Source organism: Xenopus laevis, chromosome 9_10S (assembly GCF_017654675.1).
Source record: "Xenopus laevis strain J_2021 chromosome 9_10S, Xenopus_laevis_v10.1, whole genome shotgun sequence".
In the NCBI taxonomy this organism is placed as follows: Eukaryota; Metazoa; Chordata; class Amphibia; order Anura; family Pipidae; genus Xenopus; species Xenopus laevis.
Genome location: NC_054388.1, coordinates 41,330,092 through 41,350,568, shown reverse-complemented (window position 1 = coordinate 41,350,568; position 20,477 = coordinate 41,330,092). Strand labels below are relative to the sequence as shown.

At 41.4% G+C, this 20,477-nt stretch overlaps 1 protein-coding gene across 5 annotated transcripts in view; it reads left to right on the top strand.

The window, feature by feature from the left end:
• Nucleotides 1-3,308: 3,308 nt before the first annotated feature.
• tnrc6c.S (trinucleotide repeat containing 6C S homeolog) overlaps nucleotides 3,309-20,477 on the top strand; it is a 68,216-nt gene continuing 51,047 nt past the window's right edge. For 2 of the 5 annotated variants that reach the window (XM_041578852.1, XM_041578849.1), the window contains exons 1-3: nucleotides 3,310-3,898; nucleotides 19,171-19,267; nucleotides 19,548-19,569. In XM_041578852.1, coding sequence (XP_041434786.1) covers nucleotides 19,208-19,267; nucleotides 19,548-19,569 — 82 coding nt within the window. In that variant the 5' untranslated portion in view covers nucleotides 3,310-3,898; nucleotides 19,171-19,207. Of the gene's footprint in view, nucleotides 3,899-19,170; nucleotides 19,268-19,547; nucleotides 19,570-20,477 lie in introns of all 5 variants that reach the window. The other 3 variants (XM_041578853.1, XM_041578851.1, XM_041578850.1) reach the window with 2 other exon arrangements.

Genomic DNA, 20,477 nt, shown 5'->3' with positions numbered 1-20,477 from the left:
AAGGCTGAGTTATACAGGGAACTCTGAATATAACTCATGTATTATAAGGAATAATGTACCCCCTACTGTAAATTAAGAGGAGATTAGACGCTACTGGTGGGTTCTCTGACATATAAATGCACAAGACTGACTTCTAATATATAAATGTAGGTGATACATAATGTTACATAAATTACAGGTATCAGTGAGTCATGTGGTCCAAGTGACATCACTGAGCATCATTTATAAGGATGCATTTTACAGATTTGCATGGATCTTGGGGGTTTATGCAGTAATAAAGTTGAAATGCAAACTTATCCAGTAACCCCTAGCAACTGAACTGATTATTTTTCATTACAGCAACTGTATGCAATACTAACTGCTAATAGTTGCTATGGGATACTAACTCAGGGCAAACTTTGCTTATGTTACTAGACAACCTGTCTTTGTATGGAAAAGATATGGTACGTATGAACTGTGCAGTAGTATAAACTGGATTTGCAGCAGTCTCATCCTGGGAATGAGCTATAAGCAGGCTATTTGTTTCATGAATAACCAGGAGCCCACCTGGGATCTGATGGTGCCCGGCTGCTGTGTAAACACCTGTGTTTTTATAGCAATTAAACTACTGGGGCCTGTTTCCCTGTATATTAGTTATCAGTGATCTGGCAGGAGCATCACTGAGTGCAATGCCAGTAACTAAATTATGTTTTACCTCCCAGTGGTCTATAAGCGGGATGATACTGGTTTCACTTTCTTTCCCCTATAGGAAACTATCTAATTAGGCATGTTTTACACTCAATCTTTCTTCATTAATGTCTTATTTATATATGCTGCTTTAGTGTAAGGATGTCCAATCAGTTTGTGACTTTTTATATCCGTAAAATCATTTAATACACTGTGTTAGTGGAACTTTACACCACAATTAGTAAATGAATTCCTTGTCTTGAGCTAACATCCATACAAATCAGCTTCCCTTTCCAACTAGCTTATCATTATGCCTGGTATTGGGCATATCTCTTATCATCGATAGCAGTGAGGCCCTCCTACGGCTGCTGAACTACAGCTCTCGGAATGCAATGACAGCCAACGGTCCCTTACCTGCCTTTAGTTCATTGGAATTTAGTATATTTGTGCTCTTAATTAAACTGCAAAGGGCTAAAACAACCAGTAGCCAATAGGAGTATTAGATCTTTGTTAGACCATTGTATAGTCAATCATAACATTTTAATATTTGCTGGTATATAGTACCAACCTGTCACCAGCTGGAGCATCAGAACCAAACCATAGGCAGTCAGAGAATTAGGAACCAAACCAGGGTAGAACCAACCTGTAGTCAATCAGAGTATTAGAACCAAAACAAGTCTAGAACTGACATGTTGCCAATCTTAGAATTATAAGTGCCAATAAGTGCATTAGAAATTCTCCAAGTCATTAATATAAAACACTTAGATAGCCATGCTATTCTTTTAAACACTCACCAGATTAATTCTATGGTTTGGTTGCATTTGCCCCAAACCTGATACTCTTTTCATCTCACATACAGTTTCAAAGGCAGGGTCACTCACCGTCTCCAATGGTGGTCTGGGTGCTGCGCCTCTAACCCATATCAGGGATAGAAAGCGTTTCATCAGTGTTCTAAGGCTCATTAACTATGCTGTTTCCCCAATGTTCCACTATGGACACGCACTTCACATACTTCTTGGAAGCGGTAAAATTCAACTATACTTTATTTCATATGTAGAAACAAATACCCGATGCGTTTCATGTGCACCCACGCGTAATCATAGGTGAGACATGTGATTACACATGAAATGCGTCAGGTGTTTGTTTCCACATGTGAAATAAAGTATCGTTGCATTTTACCACTTCCAATAAGTCTTTGAAGTGTGCGTCCTTAGTGGAACATTAGTGAAACAGCATAGCTAATGAGCCTTAGAACCCTGTCATCACTATCTTGTCAGAGAGGTTGGATTTGATGTGGGTCCCAGTAACATCTAGTTATGCCACTGGTCACCATCATACCCTGTCATCAAGCCACCTTAATGCAGTGTTTTTCATGTGTCTCCATGTCAAATTGCCATGCCAGTTCTGCCTTGGCCATAGATGTAACAATTACGATCTTTCTTGGAAAAGATCTTTCCAAGAAAGATCGTTCATTTCAATACACACGTGTAGAGTTGAATCGTCACATATACAGGTAGAAATAATAGAATTCGACCTGTATCTGACGATCCAGCGCTAACAATGCCCGATGTTTGGGTGCCTTCAAAGGCCCCCAATCAAAATTTTCTGTCCAGCCCGATCGACAAGCCGACCGATATCTAAAGGTGGCCATACACAAGCAGATAAAGCTGCCGATATCGGTCATTTAGACCAATTTGACAGCTGATCTGCCCGTGTACGGAGCCCCTTGGCGTATCGTAATTCGATTGTTCGACCATACAGCCAAACGTTCGAATTACCGCCTATATAATCATGCCGTTAGGGGCATATCGGGGAAAGATCCGCTCATTTGGCGATGTCGCCAAACAAGCGGATCTTTGAGTCTATGGCCAGCTTAAGTCTTCCGTCGATATCGGTCGGCTCTTTTCCCTCCATACATGCACCGAATATCGTACAAAAATGTGTTTTGTCTGATATTATCTGTGCGTCTATGGTCTACTTTCACAATCCTGACGAACTATACTTTCTTTGCTCCACTCTTCCTATCAGTGGGGTATCATTATGTGTGTGTGGGGCAACTGGGTAGTTTTCCCAATCTGGTCTCCCAAAATGGCAGGCGCCATGTAAGCACATTGAAAGGAAAGACTGGTATGATGGGCAGAGGCTGAGGGAGCTCCCTCCCAAAATGGCCAGAATCCACATATTGCCACTGGGAAATCTGTCATTTTGATATAGACATACAAGGAAACAGTATATTCTGGGTGCCCTGCTAGCCAAAAGTAGCCACTTAGGCCATAACCAAAATGTCTGAAAAAAGGGATTTTCTCAAACTCCACAACTTTTGTTAAACTTCAGCTCCCAGCATCAGTTTCGAACTCCCTTTGTCTGTTGTAAAAGTGTCTGTGGAGAATAAAACACGGCACAATTCCTTGCTGCTATTATTTTATTAATATTAGCAGTGCAGTTATAGACCATGGGCTGGCAGGGGAGCTTCATACCCCTCTTTGCGCATGCGTACTCTATAGCTGTCAGATCTGGCAACTTCCCTATATAACCATAAACAATCCTGACCACGCCTTCTGTCTCTCCCGCAGCAACAGTGCTTTATTGCTACTGGATCTTCAGCTTCTTTACATACTGAGCGCCTCCTAGTAGGTGGTGCCTATTGACAATCAATCAGACACGCCCCTCTTTGCGTTCTACAGAGGGTTACCACGTGTCCCACCCTGCTCCATCGCCCCGCCTTATACGCGCCCCCAGAGTATCTGTCCTACCTCTGCTTCGAGGAATTCATTTTATGAGCGTGTGGGGGCCTTTTTCAGTGCAGGCACTTGTTTTCCCTAGCGCCGCCCTCCCACTCGGGGTTGTTGTCAGTCAGTAACAAGATGGCCGCGGCTGCCCAGCTTCTGTCTGTCTCTAGCGGATTTACGTCAGAGCTTTAAGGGGAGCGCTATTTACCGCCAGCTTGCGCCCCTTGCTGTCCCGAACGCTCCCCGCTGAGCCGCCGCATCTCTTCCGTTGTAGCGGAGGACCCTGTCAGGAACCGAACCCGGAGCTTGTCCTGGCTCCGCTTCATCGCCTCCCGGCCTCCCTGGATCCCTCCGGTCGTCACGGGAGCCCCTCTCTCCTCCCCCTCGCCCGGCTTCTAAACGGGAGGGGACAGCAGCGGCCCAGTGACAGGAGGGAAGCGGGGAGAGAGCCCCCACCAAGCCGGACATTGCCAGCAGCCAGCCCCCGGGGGAGAGGAGAGCAGGTACTGGGAGGGGCGTCGGGATCTGTCACCCTGCCTGTCGCTATGTATGATCCTGTCAGTCTGACACCTAACAACTTGTCTGTCCCTATGTATGATCCTGTCAGTCTGACACCTAGCTCCCTGTCTGTCCCTATGTATGATCCTGTCAGTCTGACACCTAGCTCTCTGTCTGTCCCTATGTATGATCCTGTCAGTCTGACACCTAGCTCCCTGTCTGTCCCTATGTATGATCCTGTCAGTCTGACACCTAGCTCCCTGTCTGTCCCTATGTATGATCCTGTCAGTCTGACACCTAGCTCCCTGTCTGTCCCTATGTATGATCCTGTCAGTCTGACACCTAGCTCCCTGTCTGTCCCTATGTATGATCCTGTCAGTCTGACACCTAGCTCCCTGTCTGTCCCTATGTATGATCCTGTCAGTCTGACACCTAGCTCCCTGTCTGTCCCTATGTATGATCCTGTCAGTCTGACACCTAGCTCCCTGTCTGTCCCTATGTATGATCCTGTCAGTCTGACACCTAGCTCCCTGTCTGTCCCTATATATGAACCTGTCAGTCTGACACCTAACAACTTGTCTGTCCCTATGTATGATCCTGTCAGTCTGACACCTAGCTCCCTGTCTGTCCCTATGTATGATCCTGTCAGTCTGACACCTAGCTCCCTGTCTGTCCCTATGTATGAACCTGTTAGTCTGACACCTAGCTCCCTGTCTGTCCCTATGTATGATCCTGTCAGTCTGACACCTAACAACTTGTCTGTCCCTATGTATGATCCTGTCAGTCTGACACCTAACAACTTGTCTTTCCCTATGTATGATCCTGTCAGTCTGACACCTAGCTCCCTGTCTGTCCCTATGTATGAACCTGTTAGTCTGACCCCTAGCTCCCTGTCTGTCCCTATGTATGATCCTGTCAGTCTGACACCTAGCTCCCTGTCTGTCCCTATGTATGATCCTGTCAGTCTGACACCTAGCTCCCTGTCTGTCCCTATGTATGAACCTGTTAGTCTGACACCTAGCTCCCTGTCTGTCCCTATGTATGATCCTGTCAGTCTGACACCTAGCTCCCTGTCTGTCCCTATGTATGATCCTGTCAGTCTGACACCTAGCTCCCTGTCTGTCCCTATGTATGAACCTGTCAGTCTGACACCTAGCTCCCTGTCTGTCCCTATGTATGATCCTGTCAGTCTGACACCTAGCTCCCTGTCTGTCCCTATGTATGATCCTGTCAGTCTGACACCTAGCTCCCTGTCTGTCCCTATGTATGATCCTGTCAGTCTGACACCTAGCTCCCTGTCTGTCCCTATGTATGATCCTGTCAGTCTGACACCTAGCTCCCTGTCTGTCCCTATGTATGATCCTGTCAGTCTGACACCTAGCTCCCTGTCTGTCCCTATGTATGAACCTGTCAGTCTGACACCTAGCTCCCTGTCTGTCCCTATGTATGATCCTGTCAGTCTGACACCTAGCTCCCTGTCTGTCCCTATGTATGATCCTGTCAGTCTGACACCTAGCTGCCTGTCTGTCCCTATGTATGATCCTGTCAGTCCTTCACCAGTAGCGAAACTATATTTGGAATTTAAGAGCCGGTCATGCTGTCTGTTCACATGTATGATTGTGCTGAGTCTCTTATCTGATTGCCAATGCCATTGGGTATGAGGGAAGCTGTAGTGGGGCAAATGTAATGGCTGGGGATGGAGTGCAGTTTATGGCCAGTGTGGGGCCATTGGTAGGGGAATGTGGAACAGGGCCCCTCTGTATAAATGAACCTGCACATCTCTGTGTGTGGCTTCCTCTGTATGTTTATTTCTCTGTGGTTTTCCCTCTGTCTCTGTGGGTCCCTGTAAGGAGCTGTCACTCTGTAGCGCTCTCTCTCTCTAGGTAGCTGTCACTCAGTCAGTCTGTGCAGCCTTTCAGTGTAGCTGCTACCAGTGTCCGTGTCTTTTCAGGCATCTGTCACTCTGTACTTGTCTGTCTCTCTGCATCTTTCTTTTTGTCTTTACAGATCTGTCTCTCTATATGTAACTGTTACATCTGTATGTATGTATGTCTCTGCCTCTGTACATATATGTAGTCTGTTTGTCTGTGTGTAGGCATGTTATTGTCTTTGTGTATTTGTCTCTACATTTGTTTCTGTTTGTGTATAACACTTTCATTTTATATGCCTGTATATTGGGTGTGTGTTTGAATGTCAATGTCCTGCAATTAAGAACAAAGTATATACATTTCCTCCTTCTTATAATGGGGCTTTTCTTCATTAATGGAATTAAAGCGTAAAAGTCCAAATTGTTGTAGTTGTTTCTAGCAATGTGCTACTTTCCCAAGAAAGACAGAATAACATACTGTAAAAATTGTCAATATCAATTATATGTGAAATGGGTTTTGGACAGCAACAACTTCCATTAAACTACCTTGTTACTGCTCCTGTGAATGGAAATCTCTCTCTCAGAGAGGTCCTATTTGCAAATTGAAGATATTATTGTCTGTGCTGGGTTTCGTACGATAATCCGAACATTTCAGGCTTTTCAGCTGATTTCACAAAAAAAAAAAAATCTGACTGTTCAGCAGTCGAATCCGGAAATCTGGATTTTTCACGTAACAATCTGAAAAAGTTGCGGTTTTCGTGCGACAATCCGAAAAAAATGCAGTTTTTCTCGATCCATTTTTTTTTTTAATGATAAATAAGGGCAAATCGTGGATTCTAGTTTGGTTGGACTTTTTTTTATTTAAAACATCAGTAAAATTCAGATTTTGATAAATAACCCCCTAAATGTCTGAATTTTCAAAGTGCTTTATTCCATAAATTATACTGAAAGTTTTGGCAGGTTGTGTGTGTGTGTATATATTAGAAGGTACTATGTGGCTGTATATGTGTGTAATATATATATCTGCACCTCACTTTGTGTCTATAGTAATACAAGGTATTGTGGCATTATATTATATAAATCCTGAGTGATTCCTCAAAAGCCTATTGTTCATCACATCCCCAAAGTGTTGTGTTTTTATATTCAGGGTACAGGTTGCAGCAGTGTTGGGCAACCAGTAGCCCTGCAGATGTCATTATCCTAGAATTCCTAGCATGTCTGCGTCCCAGGTTGCCAAGCACTGGTTTAGAGTATGGTTTGTGTTAAAAAGGGGTCCTTCACCTTCCAAACACTTTTTTCAGTTTAATTGTTTTGAGATTGTTCACCAGAAATAAAGGATTTTTTTCAATTACTTTACATTCTTTATTTTTTACTGTTTTCGCAAAATGAATTAAAGATAGTTCCCCAGAATTAAAGGCTTTTTCCAATTACTGTATACTATTCTAAATTGATACATGAGCAGAATCCCTGAGTTTCTGTTAGAATTGATACAATAGTTGCTAATATTCCACAGATACCGCTGAAAACTATATAAAATAATTGTATCAAATAAATTTAGCAAATTGTAACAGTTCAGAATCTGCCCCTGAATTACTGAGCTGCCAGACTGAAACAGGAACATTAAACTTTAAACTTGGATTTTGGAAAAACAGTAAAAAATTTAAAATTGAATGTAATTGAAAAAAAGTCTTTAATTCTGGTGAACAATCTGAAAACAATTGAACTGAAACTGAAACTCAGGGATTCAGCTCAGCAGGGATAAACAGGGCCACCATTAGAAATCACTGGGCCCCATACAACAACATTTTCCAGGCCCCCTGGACCCCAAACCCCACCCCAGGTCCCCCCACTCTACACCACAGTTAAAAGACCACACAGACAGTACTAAAAAAGCTAACCCCCGCCCCTACACACAATTTATAAAAAGCTATTGATGGTCAGGGCCCCCTTTTAAGTTAAAAAAACAGTGGCACCAGGGCCCCCCTTAAAAGTTTTTTTTTTTTTAAATTGGTGATCAGGGCCCCCCTATAAGTTAAAAAAAAAAAACATTGGCGCCAGGGCCCCATAAAAGTTTTTTTTTAAAAAAGCATTGGTGCCAGGGCCCCCCTTACAAATTAAAAAAAAAATTGGGGCCCCAGAGAATATCTTTTAATATAACATTGGTGGCAGGGGCCTATAGATTATTAAAATAATACATTGGTGGCCAGGGGATTAAAAAAAAATAAAAAAACACACATTGGTGTTCAGTAGAATTGAACTTGTGGCTTCAGGACATCAACTTTGACTCGTTTAGTGACTTCTGGTCTTTTCCCTGGGGATAAAGATAAAATTTTTTAGTTTAGGACAATTTACAGTGTCGGCAACCCCCCTCCCAGAGCTGCTTTAGAAGGTAAATAATGAAACTTTACACTTCAATATTAGAAAAACTCACACACAGAAAACTCATACTCGAGTATAAGCCGACCCGAATATAAGCAGAGGTACCTAATTTTTACTTACGAAAACTGGGGAAACTTATTGACTCGAGTATAAGCCTAGACACAACTAAGACCGTTAGACAAGCAGGTACCACCATCATTTAATGAAATTCAACCCTTTTTTCCACCGAGTTGTTACCTCCAAAAATGTAAAATAAAAAATGATTCCCGTTGGCTGCACATCACAAACTGAAGAAATGCTGTCCCCTGTCTCCCAGGAGTGCACAATCCTGCCAAAGCTCCAACTCTGTGGGAAGTTTCTTACTTGATCTGTAACGTCAGCACGCGCGCCACCCGCACTTCAGCTGGTGTCGCTCCTTGCCCAAAGTTGCGCGCTGCTGCTCCTCCTGCACCGTGGATAAGCACCATTGTTTCTGTTCCCCGTTGGCTCTTCAGGATCGGGGGCCCCATGGATAGGTTGCGGGCCCCATCCGGGTTGCAGGGGCATGGGACTCCGTAGCACAGTAGAAGTGCGGGTGGTGCGCACGCTGACGTTACAGATCATGTGGGTTTTGATGTAGATTCCCCATTGATCGCGCTGCTGCTCCCACCGTTGCGCTGTTTGTTTGCGGGGGTGCAGGATCGAATGTGCTGCTTCCGCTGCGTTTCCCGGCAGGTAAGAAACTTCCCACAGAGGAGGGGAAAGCTTGGTTGGAGTTTGGCGGAATGTGCACAGCCACTCGTATACTGACTCGAGTATAAGCCAAGGTAGACTTTTTCAGCACATTTTGCGTGCTGAAAAACTCGGCTTATACTCGAGTATATACGGTAATAGGAAAAAGTATTTATTTCTGGTGAACAATCTGAAACCAACTTAACTGAAAAAAGTGTTGGACAATGAACAACCCGTTTAAATGCATTTAATTCTTTATCTATCTATAGCTGAGTCTATATTATTCAGCTGTTTATCTATCACCACACTGCCAAATTGTTGACATTGCAGGCATTATAGACCTATGGTATGTATGATATAGCCGCTGCTTGGTCACTGGATTAGTAAGTGACAGTTTGTGCTTCAGTTAGAGTTCCAAAGACTCCCCCTGCATTCTTAATTGTAAGTAACCTATATAAACCCCAGTGATGGGATAGGTATGGGTTATGTTTATGGTATATAGGGATTAGCATTTTTACCTTTCAGCTACAACCCAGATATACCAAAATTTGGCACGATATAGGGAGCCTTTTGATATCATGTCTGCATAGTGAAGTAAATCTCTAGTGTGATGATGCTGCTGCCATACTAATGATGAGTATGGAAATAAAAGCTCACATTTCTCCTTTCCACGGCTTTCTTATAGCAACATATATATATATATATATATATATATATATATATATATATATATATATATATATATATATATTTGACTATATATATATATATATATATATATATATATATATATATATATATATTTATGACTTGTTTTACTCTTTCTTAGTGAATAGTCTCTCATGGTTCAGTGTTCTCTCTTATTCTGCTAATTAATTACGTTTTGGTTGGTTTTTGAGGGATCTTCCTCTTTAAGGGGCAGATTTATCAAGGGTCGCATTGAAAATTCGAATTTTTAAATTCGAATTTCGAGCTTATTTTAGTGTAATTCGACTAGGGGATAGTCCAAATTCAGTTTTTGAAATGTATCATGTACTGTCCCTTTAAGGATTTGAATTCGACTATTCACCAACTAAAACCTGCCAAATTGGCGTTTTAGCCTATGGGGGACCACCTACAATCAGTTTGGAGACGTTTGTGGACTTTTGAAAAAAAAATTGTTGTTGAATCGAATTTGTTTCAAATTTGCAGCTCGATCCTATTCACCCGTTTTTAAAAAATAGATTTTTTTAATAAGTTTCGTGTTTTTTTTCGAATTTCGAGTTTATGGGAGTTGAAACTCGAAATTCGACCCTTGATAAATCTGTCCCTAAGTGTTATGAAAGGGGTGGTTCACCTATAAGTTAACTTTTAGTATGTTCTAGAATGGTCAGTACTAAGCAACTTTTCAGTTGGTCTTCATTATTTATTTTGTATGTATATATATATATATATATATATATATATATATAAAATTTTTTTTTTTTTTTTATGTGCCGCCTTTTGACTGTTTCCAGCTTTCAAATGGGGTCACTGACTCCATCTAAAAAAAATGATACTGTATAAGGATGCATGCATATTGTGATCGCTACTTTTCATTATTATTCCAGTCTCTTATTCAAATCCAAATGCTAATTGAAGAGCTGCTAAATAACTCAAAAACCCAAATAATAAAAAATAAAAACCAATTGCAAATTGTCTCAGAATATCACTCTCTATATCATACTAAAGGTCCTTTTAAAGGTGAACAACTCCTTTAATATAAGGCTATATGCAAGAAGCGCTTTCAGTCTAGCCCATAAATAAGAACTGAGAAGTCTTTTCTTTTTTTTTTTTTTTCCCCTCAAGTCAAAGAGAATACTCGGCCACCAGTATAACGAATTCTGCCTTTTGTGGTTTGTGCTTGGAATGTATTGCAACTGTGGGCTAGTTGCTGCCTGACCCACTTATCCACTCACACTTAACTCCTGCACTTGGACTGAGGGTTTGTGTGATATCACTAGAATAAGGAGAACCAGAAATGTGTAGAATAATATTTCCTTTTATCCTTCTGGCTCTCAGCTGTTGCATCAGAGAAGGTCCCTATCACCCACGCAGACCAACTGATTTGCCTGTATATGTTTAGAGAGTGGAAGGAAATCAGAATACACAGGGAGAACACACTCCTTGCAGATACTACCCTGGCTGGAATCAAACCCAGGACCACAGCACTGCAAGGCAGTATTGGGCCATGCCACTTCTATGCTCTGTTTTTATAGCATGTTGTGTGATATTGGAGTAAATGGTTTGCAGTCTGAAGCTCAACACCTATGAACACACTTAGATGACACTATCTCCTATACTATGGAATGGCGCAATATGATTGGTCCAATAAGAAGTGTGATTTTGTCATTGCAATTTTACAGTTTTACCAAGTGTCTGGGACTTTGTAGTTTCAACTGCCACTTTCCTTTGTTCTTCAGAAACTGCAACTGGCAACTAAATGAAGTGTTTGAGGTGCTGATGATTAGCTGCATCTTCTTGACTTGACTTACGCTGTGAAGCTGTCTTTGTAAAGACACCATGTGGGAAAATGTTTCAATATTTTAAAGGGAATATAAACCCAAAATTATTTTGCCTGATAGAAGAAAGTTTTATTCAATTTTCCAATATATGTACATTGTAATTGTTCAGTTAATTTAACTTTATTTGCAAATGTAGTTGCTATTGAAATCAGTATCTCTGACCCTTGCCTTTCTCCGCACTGCTGGTTCTGCCCCTTGAAACAATGTTGCAGATGCCAGAAGTAACACAATGCATGGAAGTTGTGACAGTTGTGCTGTTCTAGAATAGTCTAGTGACAGGGCACTACATTTGTCTAAATTGGCTTAGAATTTTTTGCCCTTGCTTTATAAGTAGATATTATGGGGCACATTTACTTAGTTCGAGTGAAGGAATGGAATAAAAAAAACGTCGAATTTCGAATGATTTTTTTGGCTACTTCGACCATCGAATTGGCTACTTCGACCTTCGGCTATGACTTCGAATCGAACGATTCGAACTAAAAATCGTTAGACTATTCGACCATTCGATAGTCGAAGTACTTTCTCTTTAAAAAAAAACTTCGACCCCCTACTTCGGCAAGTAAAACCTACCGAGGTGCAATGTTAGCCTATGCGGAAGGTTCCCATAGGCTTTCTAAGCTTTTTTTGGTCGTAGAAAAATTGTTCGATCGATGGATTAAAATCCTTCGAATCGATTCGAAGGATTTAATCGTTCGATTGAATGATTTTTATCGATCGAACTAATTGCAGTAAATCCTTCGACTTCGATATTCGAAGGGTTAATTCGATATTCAAAGGGTTAATTAACCCCTTGATATTCGACCCTATGTAAATCTGCCCCATGTCTGTATGCAGGGAATTGTCCTACACTGGGGCTCACAAGAGTCACCTGGTGCACTGGCAGGCCAGTCTAAACCCTGTCTGCACTGCTGTTTCTGACTTCTTAAAGTGGACCTGTCAACCAGACACAAAAATCTGTATAATAAAAGTCCTTTTCAAATTAAACATGAAATGCAATTTCTATTTTTTTTATTAAAGCATTCATAGCTGTAGTAAGCTCATTTAAAAATCGCAGCTGTCTGCCCCTCCTCTATGCCTTAGGCACTTCCTAGTTGTCACTGCACTCCACACATTCCCCCGTTGTTTTCACTGTTTAATTGTGTAGCCAGAGCATGGGGATGGACATCGGGTCCCCCATTCTGGTGCGCAAACAAGATTTCGAGACGTTATAAGGCTTGCCTTAATAACAGTGTCCACAAAATGGCTTCTGCCTGCTTGCTGTAATTTTGAATTCCCAAACTGAAGGAAACAAGATTCAAATGAATTATATGGTTAATTTTGCTTGACTAATGTGATAAAATAGGATTTTGAATAATTTATTTTGGGTGACGGGTCCCCTTTAAACTGCGCGGCAGTTTCATTCTGTGTTATATCCTTCCCTTCTGCCAGGAAGCGTATTGAATTAAAAGATCTCGCTTATTGTTATTATTACTTTTTGTTGCTTCTCTTTCTGTTCACACCCACTTCTAGTCACTCTGCACTCTGACGTCTGAGCTACAGAAGGACCCATTATCCCTTTTTCTCCCTCAATAACATTTTTCCACCCCCTACAAAAAAAAACTAGCAATGGGGACGTATAATGCACTTCTTGGGTTTTGTACCATTTTATTATGTTTGACAGATTTTCAAGGCTGCATTTTGTTTTCATAGCGTAGAGCCAAGAATGAATTCCCTTTCTCGCAAGGCCCATTTGTAATAATACAGCTTCCCACGCCGGTCACACACCTGTTCTCCAATGGCTGCAGCTAAAATAAACTCTTATTTTTTTCCTCTATATCATTACATTGTTTAATGCCTACTTGGTAGTAGAAGCTACGACCAAGAAAGTGTATAGTACTAAGTTGCTTTGATCCTGCTTTTGTTGAAAGTTTTTGCAATTGTTTTTTATTTATTTTTAACTGTGATCTATTGGTACAACCCAACCCTGTAACTTTTGCATGGCATGGCTATTTTCTTTGCTGCAGTTGCAGAGTTGGGTTGTACCAATGGTATATGGGTTTGCTTGCAGCCTACAACCTCTTATATTTGCTGAGAAACTCTGTGGTTTTTGTTTGGTCTCGCCAAGAATAACATTGTTTTGACTGTGGGCTTTGCTGTTGTCTTACCAAGGCCTTTCCATTCTCGTGTCAAGAGTATGACCTTGGAATAACAGGGTTAGGGTGCTTTGTTAGGGAGCAAACAATGCTGAATACGGTTGCACGGGTGCACTGAGATGGGATGGTATGATTACTGGAAGTTAGTATAACCATCTACATGCAGGGCCAGGGATATAAACATAGGAAGCCCCTATAATCCCTCACTTCTTTTTGGTTAATACATTACCCTCTGGTTCAGCAGTAGGGTCGCGAAGGCTAGTGAACCTGTGGTATTAGATAATCACTCAATAGACTTCCTTACATACATAGCAAGGGTTTGTTTTTGACCAGCAAGTGGTTAAGATTATATTTGTCTCACAATCTCTCACGTTGTAATTGCTCTTCTCCCTCAGGCTTCATTATACGTGTTTGAGATACCAAGTCATATTACTGTCCCTTGAAGAGAACCCATATCTTTAATTCTCTTTGGGCCTGAGAGCATTTAAACCTCGCCTTGATCAAATCCATAACTTTTAAGTCCCTTATAGGGACTAAAATTCATTATCCAACCTTTTTTTATTCTTATTTTTTTGATGCCTCTTTACTGGCCAGGACATATTATTGTAGTGACGTGCAGGTTGCACACCAGGTGGTTCTTTTATCAAAATATTATGTTTATTCTCTTGATGTTTTGGTTGATGCTCTAGGATCTTTATCATTCTGCCAACATTTTATTGCGGGTTCTAGGACCTGTAATCTAAAGTGTGTGTGTGTGTGTCTATGTATTGATGCCTATGGTTTATAATAATGTAATAATATAATATTAAAGAGATACTGACACCAGAAAGTATATCTTTTTTTTTTTCCACATCTATCTTAATATTGGCTTTCCGTGTTACTTATAATTTTGCCATAAAGTATTTGCCCAATGCTTTTTCATTGCCTATCTGACTCCCTGTGTTTGTCTATGAGGGGGCTGCCATATTTGTGCAGCAGGAGATGGGACAGTCAGGTTGACAAAACAGTCCGGTGTAGGAACTTCAACTAACAATTATTTACAAAAACAGACCTCTCGGCAAGAAACGATCAACATGACCTATAGGTTTACATGTACATTCAAGTAATTTTTTTAATGTCCGTATCACTTTAAGGAGAAGAACTGAATGTTGGGGAGCAAATGGGGGGCTAATACTTTGAGCAGCACTTTTAAGCTTATGGTGATCATTGGGCAAATTGGTGGCCGTAGATAATTTATAAGGACAGACAGACCTTCAGCTACTGTTGAAGGCCCAGCACCCACCAATAACTACGGACCAGGGGTTGACACTGATTAAGAGATCGATAGTGTTTGCATGTTTTTATAGAGACATAGGATAGCTGATTTTTTTTTTTAAACAAGACTTTTCAACATCAATATTCTGTCCAACTATAGGATACCATTGCGCCCCCCCCCCCCCTTTAGCCTGAGAGCCACAGGCTGGCTGCCAGAATTTCACTTGGGCTTTTGAGGCAACCAGTTAGACCTCCCTGTTTATCCTAACTGTATGCTTGCAAGTTACACACATTCTCCCCCCTGAATCCCGGCAAGTATTTACAATCAAGGATTGTAGTTAGGGCCAGGATTAGAATCCTGGCTCTTCTGTTGTGGTTTACAAGCATGAAGGGCTCTTGAGAGCCAGAGAAAGCTCGCTGAGCTGCCGTATGCCATTTTTCTGGCTGAACGCCCAGACTAGCTTCCTCTGAACACAGCTCTGTAGTCTCTGATGCCTCCTGAGGGATGCAAGAGGTGCGGCATATTTCTAGCCTTTCCTCCCAAGCCAGGAATTCTGTTCCATAGCAGCACGCCACAATTCTCAGTAAAGCAATTAAAGCCTTTAACATTTGCTGTCCAGTTTTCAGGGTCACTGATCATTTTGTGTATTGTAATAGTGAGAGCGTACAGGTATGGGGCCTGTTAACCAGAATTCTCAGAACCTTGGGTTTTCCAAATAACAGATCTTTACGTAATTTGGATCGTCATACTTTAAGGGGGTGATTTACTAAAACCTGAAAATTTTAGACTCCCATCCGAATTGTACGTTCTTTACGGATTTTACGTCCGAAAACGTTTTCGCATTCTCACCTGAAAACCACAAATTATTGGGAAGATCATGATATCTTTCAATTATAAAAGGGACATCTGCCATTGACTTCTACATGACCTCGGCAGGTTTGAGATGGTGTACTTTTTTATTTGGACTTTTAGCAGCCTCCAGGTTTAAATAAATTTTCCTGCGAAACATGTTTTTTTCCCCTATAAATCTCTGACCTGAAAAAATCGGACTTTAGTAAATAACCCCCTATGTCTACAGGAAAATCATGTAAACCTTAAAAAAACACAATAGGCTGGTTTTGCTTCCAATAAAAATAAATTATATTTTAGTTTGGAACAAGGCCAAGGTACTGTTTTACTATTACATGGATAATGGAAATCATTTTTAAAAATGTGGATTACTTGGATAAAATGGAGTAATTTGGATCTTTCAGGATATTGGGTTTTTGGATAACCGATCCCATGTCTGTATTATGCTTTATTCATTTGTTTTGCTACAAGTGGATAAGAACAAGGCTGTGGAGGACCCCAGTGCTGAAATTTGTTGGTTTATAAATGTTGTAGGGGCCTCAACACTAGTTTCTAGGTTTGATTACAGGTAAAATAAGGACACATTACTTTTGCTGGATTTATAGTCTGAGTTGCTGTTGGGTTAAGGTCCACACAATATCAACAAAACAAAGAACTAATGATAACATTTTTAAAATTAAATTGTCCATCTTTATCAAGTCCCATTATCCAACATACCCTATATTTATGAGTGGGATTATAGTAAAATGGTTATGTAAAGGTGGCCATACACGGAGAGATCCGCTCGTTTGGCGACGTCGCCAAACGAGCGGATCTCTCTCCGATATGCCCACCTTGAGGTGGGCAATATCGGGCTGATCCGATCATGGGCCCTAGGGCCCAGCGATCGGTTCCTAACGCATGGGAAACTGGCGGTCGGATCGCGGAACCGCATCAACGAACAGATGCAGCCGCGATCCGACAGGATTTTTTGTCCCATCCGATCGAGATCTGGCCGACATTCGGCCAGATCTCGATCGGGGAAGCCCATCGGGGGCCCCCATACACGGGCCAATAAGCTGCCGACTTGGTCTATCGGCACCATCCCACCAGGTTCAGCAATTATATTGTGGCTACATATAACTTTTTGTATTGATGTGTTGCATAAGTGCCAGCCACATTGGCAAGTACTCACATTGGATACTCAACATTATGTATTATTCTGGAGTTCTGATGTACTGTAAAGTGGCCATCCACACACACAGAAAATGGTATGGAACAATGTTTTGTATGATTATCTGAGTGGTGACCTGCTGATTCTGTCGATATTCATATACAAAGGATATTGGTTGTTTGGGGACCATGGCCCATTGGAAGGTTTAGGTATACTGTTGGACTAAGTGCAATTTAAAACCCATATATATGTCCATATATATCAGAGCAAGAGAATCCACACAACTCAGGTCTTGGTGTGAAACATCTTCAATATTCTCTTGTTGTGGAGACTGACGTTAAGGCCTGTACAGAGTTTGAGAAAGGCCTGAGTGCAGGGGGGTAAGGAAAAAAAAAAAAGAAAATCTATGCTTGACTGTGTGCAGTGCATTGAGGGCAGGTACAGTAGCGAAAGATGGACGGTGTTCCTGTGCAGAGGAGAAGCCATCATCTGGGAAAGCCTAAAAATGCCACATTGTGACATCCACGGATCCTACTCTTGGGTTAAAATGTGCATTGTAACATCTACAGATCCCGCACATGGGTTAAAATGAGTGTAGTGACATCCACTGAGTCTACCTTTTTGTTAAAATGCTCATTGTGGCATCAACAGACACAGAATCAATGGGTCCTGCACATTGGTTAACATGCACGTTGTGACATCCACAGATCCACACCTTTTTATTAAAGGGATTCTGTCATGATTTTTATGATGTTGTTTATATTTCTAAATTACACTGTTTGCACTGCAGATAATTCACTCTACAATATAAAATGTAATTACTGAACCAGCAAGTGTATTTTGTTTTAGTTGTAATATTGGTGTGTAGGCAGCCATCTCAGGTCATTTTGCCTGGTCATGTGCTTTCAGTAAGAACCAGTGCTGCACTATGGAACTGCTTTCTGGCAGGCTGTTGTTTCTCTTACGTAATGTAACTGAATGTGTTGCAGTGGGACCAGGATTTTACTATTGAGTGCTGTTCTGAGATCGACCAGGCAGCTGTTTTCTTGTGTTAAGGTGGCCATACATAGAGAAAGCCACCTTGAGGTGGGTGATATCGGGCTGATCCGATCGTGGGCTCTAGGGCCCAATGATTGGATCATAACAACAGGTATAAGGGTGGTCGGATCGCGGGACCGCATCAACAAACAAATATGGTCCGCAATCCAACGGGATTTTTACCCCTGCCCGATAGATATCTGCCCGACTTTCGGACAGACATCGATCGGGGAAGCCCATCGGAGGGCCCCACACATGGGCCAATAAGCTGCTGACTAGATCTGTCGACAGCTTTCGGCCCGTGTATGGCCAGCTTTAGGGAGGTGCTATCTGGTTACCTTCCAATTGTTCTGTTGTTAGGCTGCTGGGGGGGGGGGGGAAGGAAGGGGGTGATATCACTCCAACTTGCAGTATAGCAGTAAAGAGTGATTGAAGTTTAACAGAGCACAAGTCACATGACTGGGGGCAGCTGGGAAACTGACAATATGTCTAACCCCATGTCAGATTTCAAAATTAAATATAAAATCTGTTTGCTCTTTTGAGAAATGGATTTCAGTGCAGAATTCTGCTGGAGCAGCACTATCAACTGGTGTGAATTTTTTTTCCAATGACAGTATACCTTTAAGATGTACATTGTAGCATCTAGATATCCCGGCCATGGCTTGACTATATAATGTATCATAAGGCGACTTTACTTTAAAATGAAATGAAGGCTTTTTAAAATGAGGGATAGATTCCAAAATAAAATTAAAAGTCTAAGCAGATTTATAACATTTACCCATTGCTGTTGTTTCAGTCTTATTTGTAAATGTAATTGCAACTGAAAGCAGAATCTGTCCCTTTCTGCTCTGCTGGATCTGGAAACAGTGTAGCAGAAGTCAGCCTTGCATGCTTCTTCTCTGGTCCGGTCATCCACTTTCTTCTGCTAGGCTCTTTCAAAAGTCAGACCCAGCAAGGCATAACATACTGTATAAACAGTCAGACAGGTATAGCTTTTAGTAGCAATTACATTTACAAATAAGGCTGAAACTCTAGAAAGTTAATGTATATCAGGGTTTTATCGTTTTTAAGTATGTTCATACAGTTATTAAATGGTACAAACAGACCGTAGTCACCTTGCAGTTATCATATGGTATATGCTACTGGTTACCATTCATAGAGAGAGAGAGCATTTTCATTTTCTGTCGTTACTGCCTCATTAGCTTTCTGAATTGATTGGTAAGCTCAAGTACTGGTTGAGAATTGAGATCATACAGTTTCTGTTGTTTTTAAGTATGTGGGGGCACAACACTCTGGGATATGCAACCTTCTAGCCAGGAGACCTGAAATGTTCCTTTCTTTTGTCTGTAGGGAGAAAGGACAAGAAATCAAAAAAGAGGAACATTTGATGGAAGAAAAGAAAAAGAAAAAGGAAGAAAAAAAGAAGAAGGAGGGAGCTCAGAAAAAGGTCTGTACGGATAGCGTTCTGCTCAGAAATGTCCATTTGATCCTACTCATTAGTAGCCCTGTTTGAATAAGAAAAGTAGAAAAGAAACACAAGTACATTTGGAAAAATCTGCCCTAAATGCTCTCAAAGTACTTGGGTCTTAAGCTTTTGACAAGAGCTTCAATTAGCAATAAAGTGGACCCTCACATTCAATTTATTTTAATCTGTCTGAAACTTGCATTTTTCACATGAATTTGGCCTTTAATTAAATACTTCTCTCTCTCTCTCTTTTTTCCTACAGGCTGCTGAACAAAAAACCAAAGGCTAGTACAGATCTCCCTCTTCTTCGTCCTTGCACCACATGTTTTAAGCATCTCCCAGTGGCTAGGTTTTCGTTCTTACTCTGCTTGCCTGTCTTTGACACTGAAAGAGACGGCTCTTTGCTCTCCTTGTAATTCAAGGCCTGTCGATATTTATTTGAGTGTGCCTTCAGCCTTCATGCTTGTGTGGCTGCCATTTTCATCAGCACCATCCGATCCATCTTCCTACTCCTTTCAGTCATAAAGAATTCCCAGTATAGGCACACAAAATTGCAGTGCAGTTAATGCTATAGCTGCCAAACAGATTGCCATGTCATTGTTGACCCATCCTGTAGTAAATATATATATATATATATATACATATATATATATATATATACATATATATATATATATATATAAATTTGTGTATGTGCAATGCAGATAACTCACCCACACACCTCGGCCTCTCACATTAAGATTAGTCTGGTGCTCAGTAAAGAAGGGGATCGGCACCCTCAACAGCACGTATTACTGGCACTCAGGACTTTTTTGCAAGAGGGCCAAGCCCTGCGTGTTTATTAAACGTAACATTTCGGGGGCGTACCCCTTCGTCAGACAGTCTTGACGAAGGGGTACGCCCCCGAAATGTTACGTTTAATAAACTATCAGGGCTTGGCCCTTTTGCATAAAGTCCTGAGTGCCGGTAATTTTCTTCTTACTATGTTTGTGTAATTGTACATATATTTGTATGTATTATACACATTTGGGCTATGGCACACTGGTGTTTTGCATCTGCTGCCGCCATGTGGCGAAAGTTGTCAGTGGGCAAATACTCATCCTGTCATTGTTCGCATTAAATTAGTAGTGCTGTCTTGGAGCAGTGACTGCGGTGGACCTCAGTGCAATAGTGCAATAAAAAGAGCCATCTA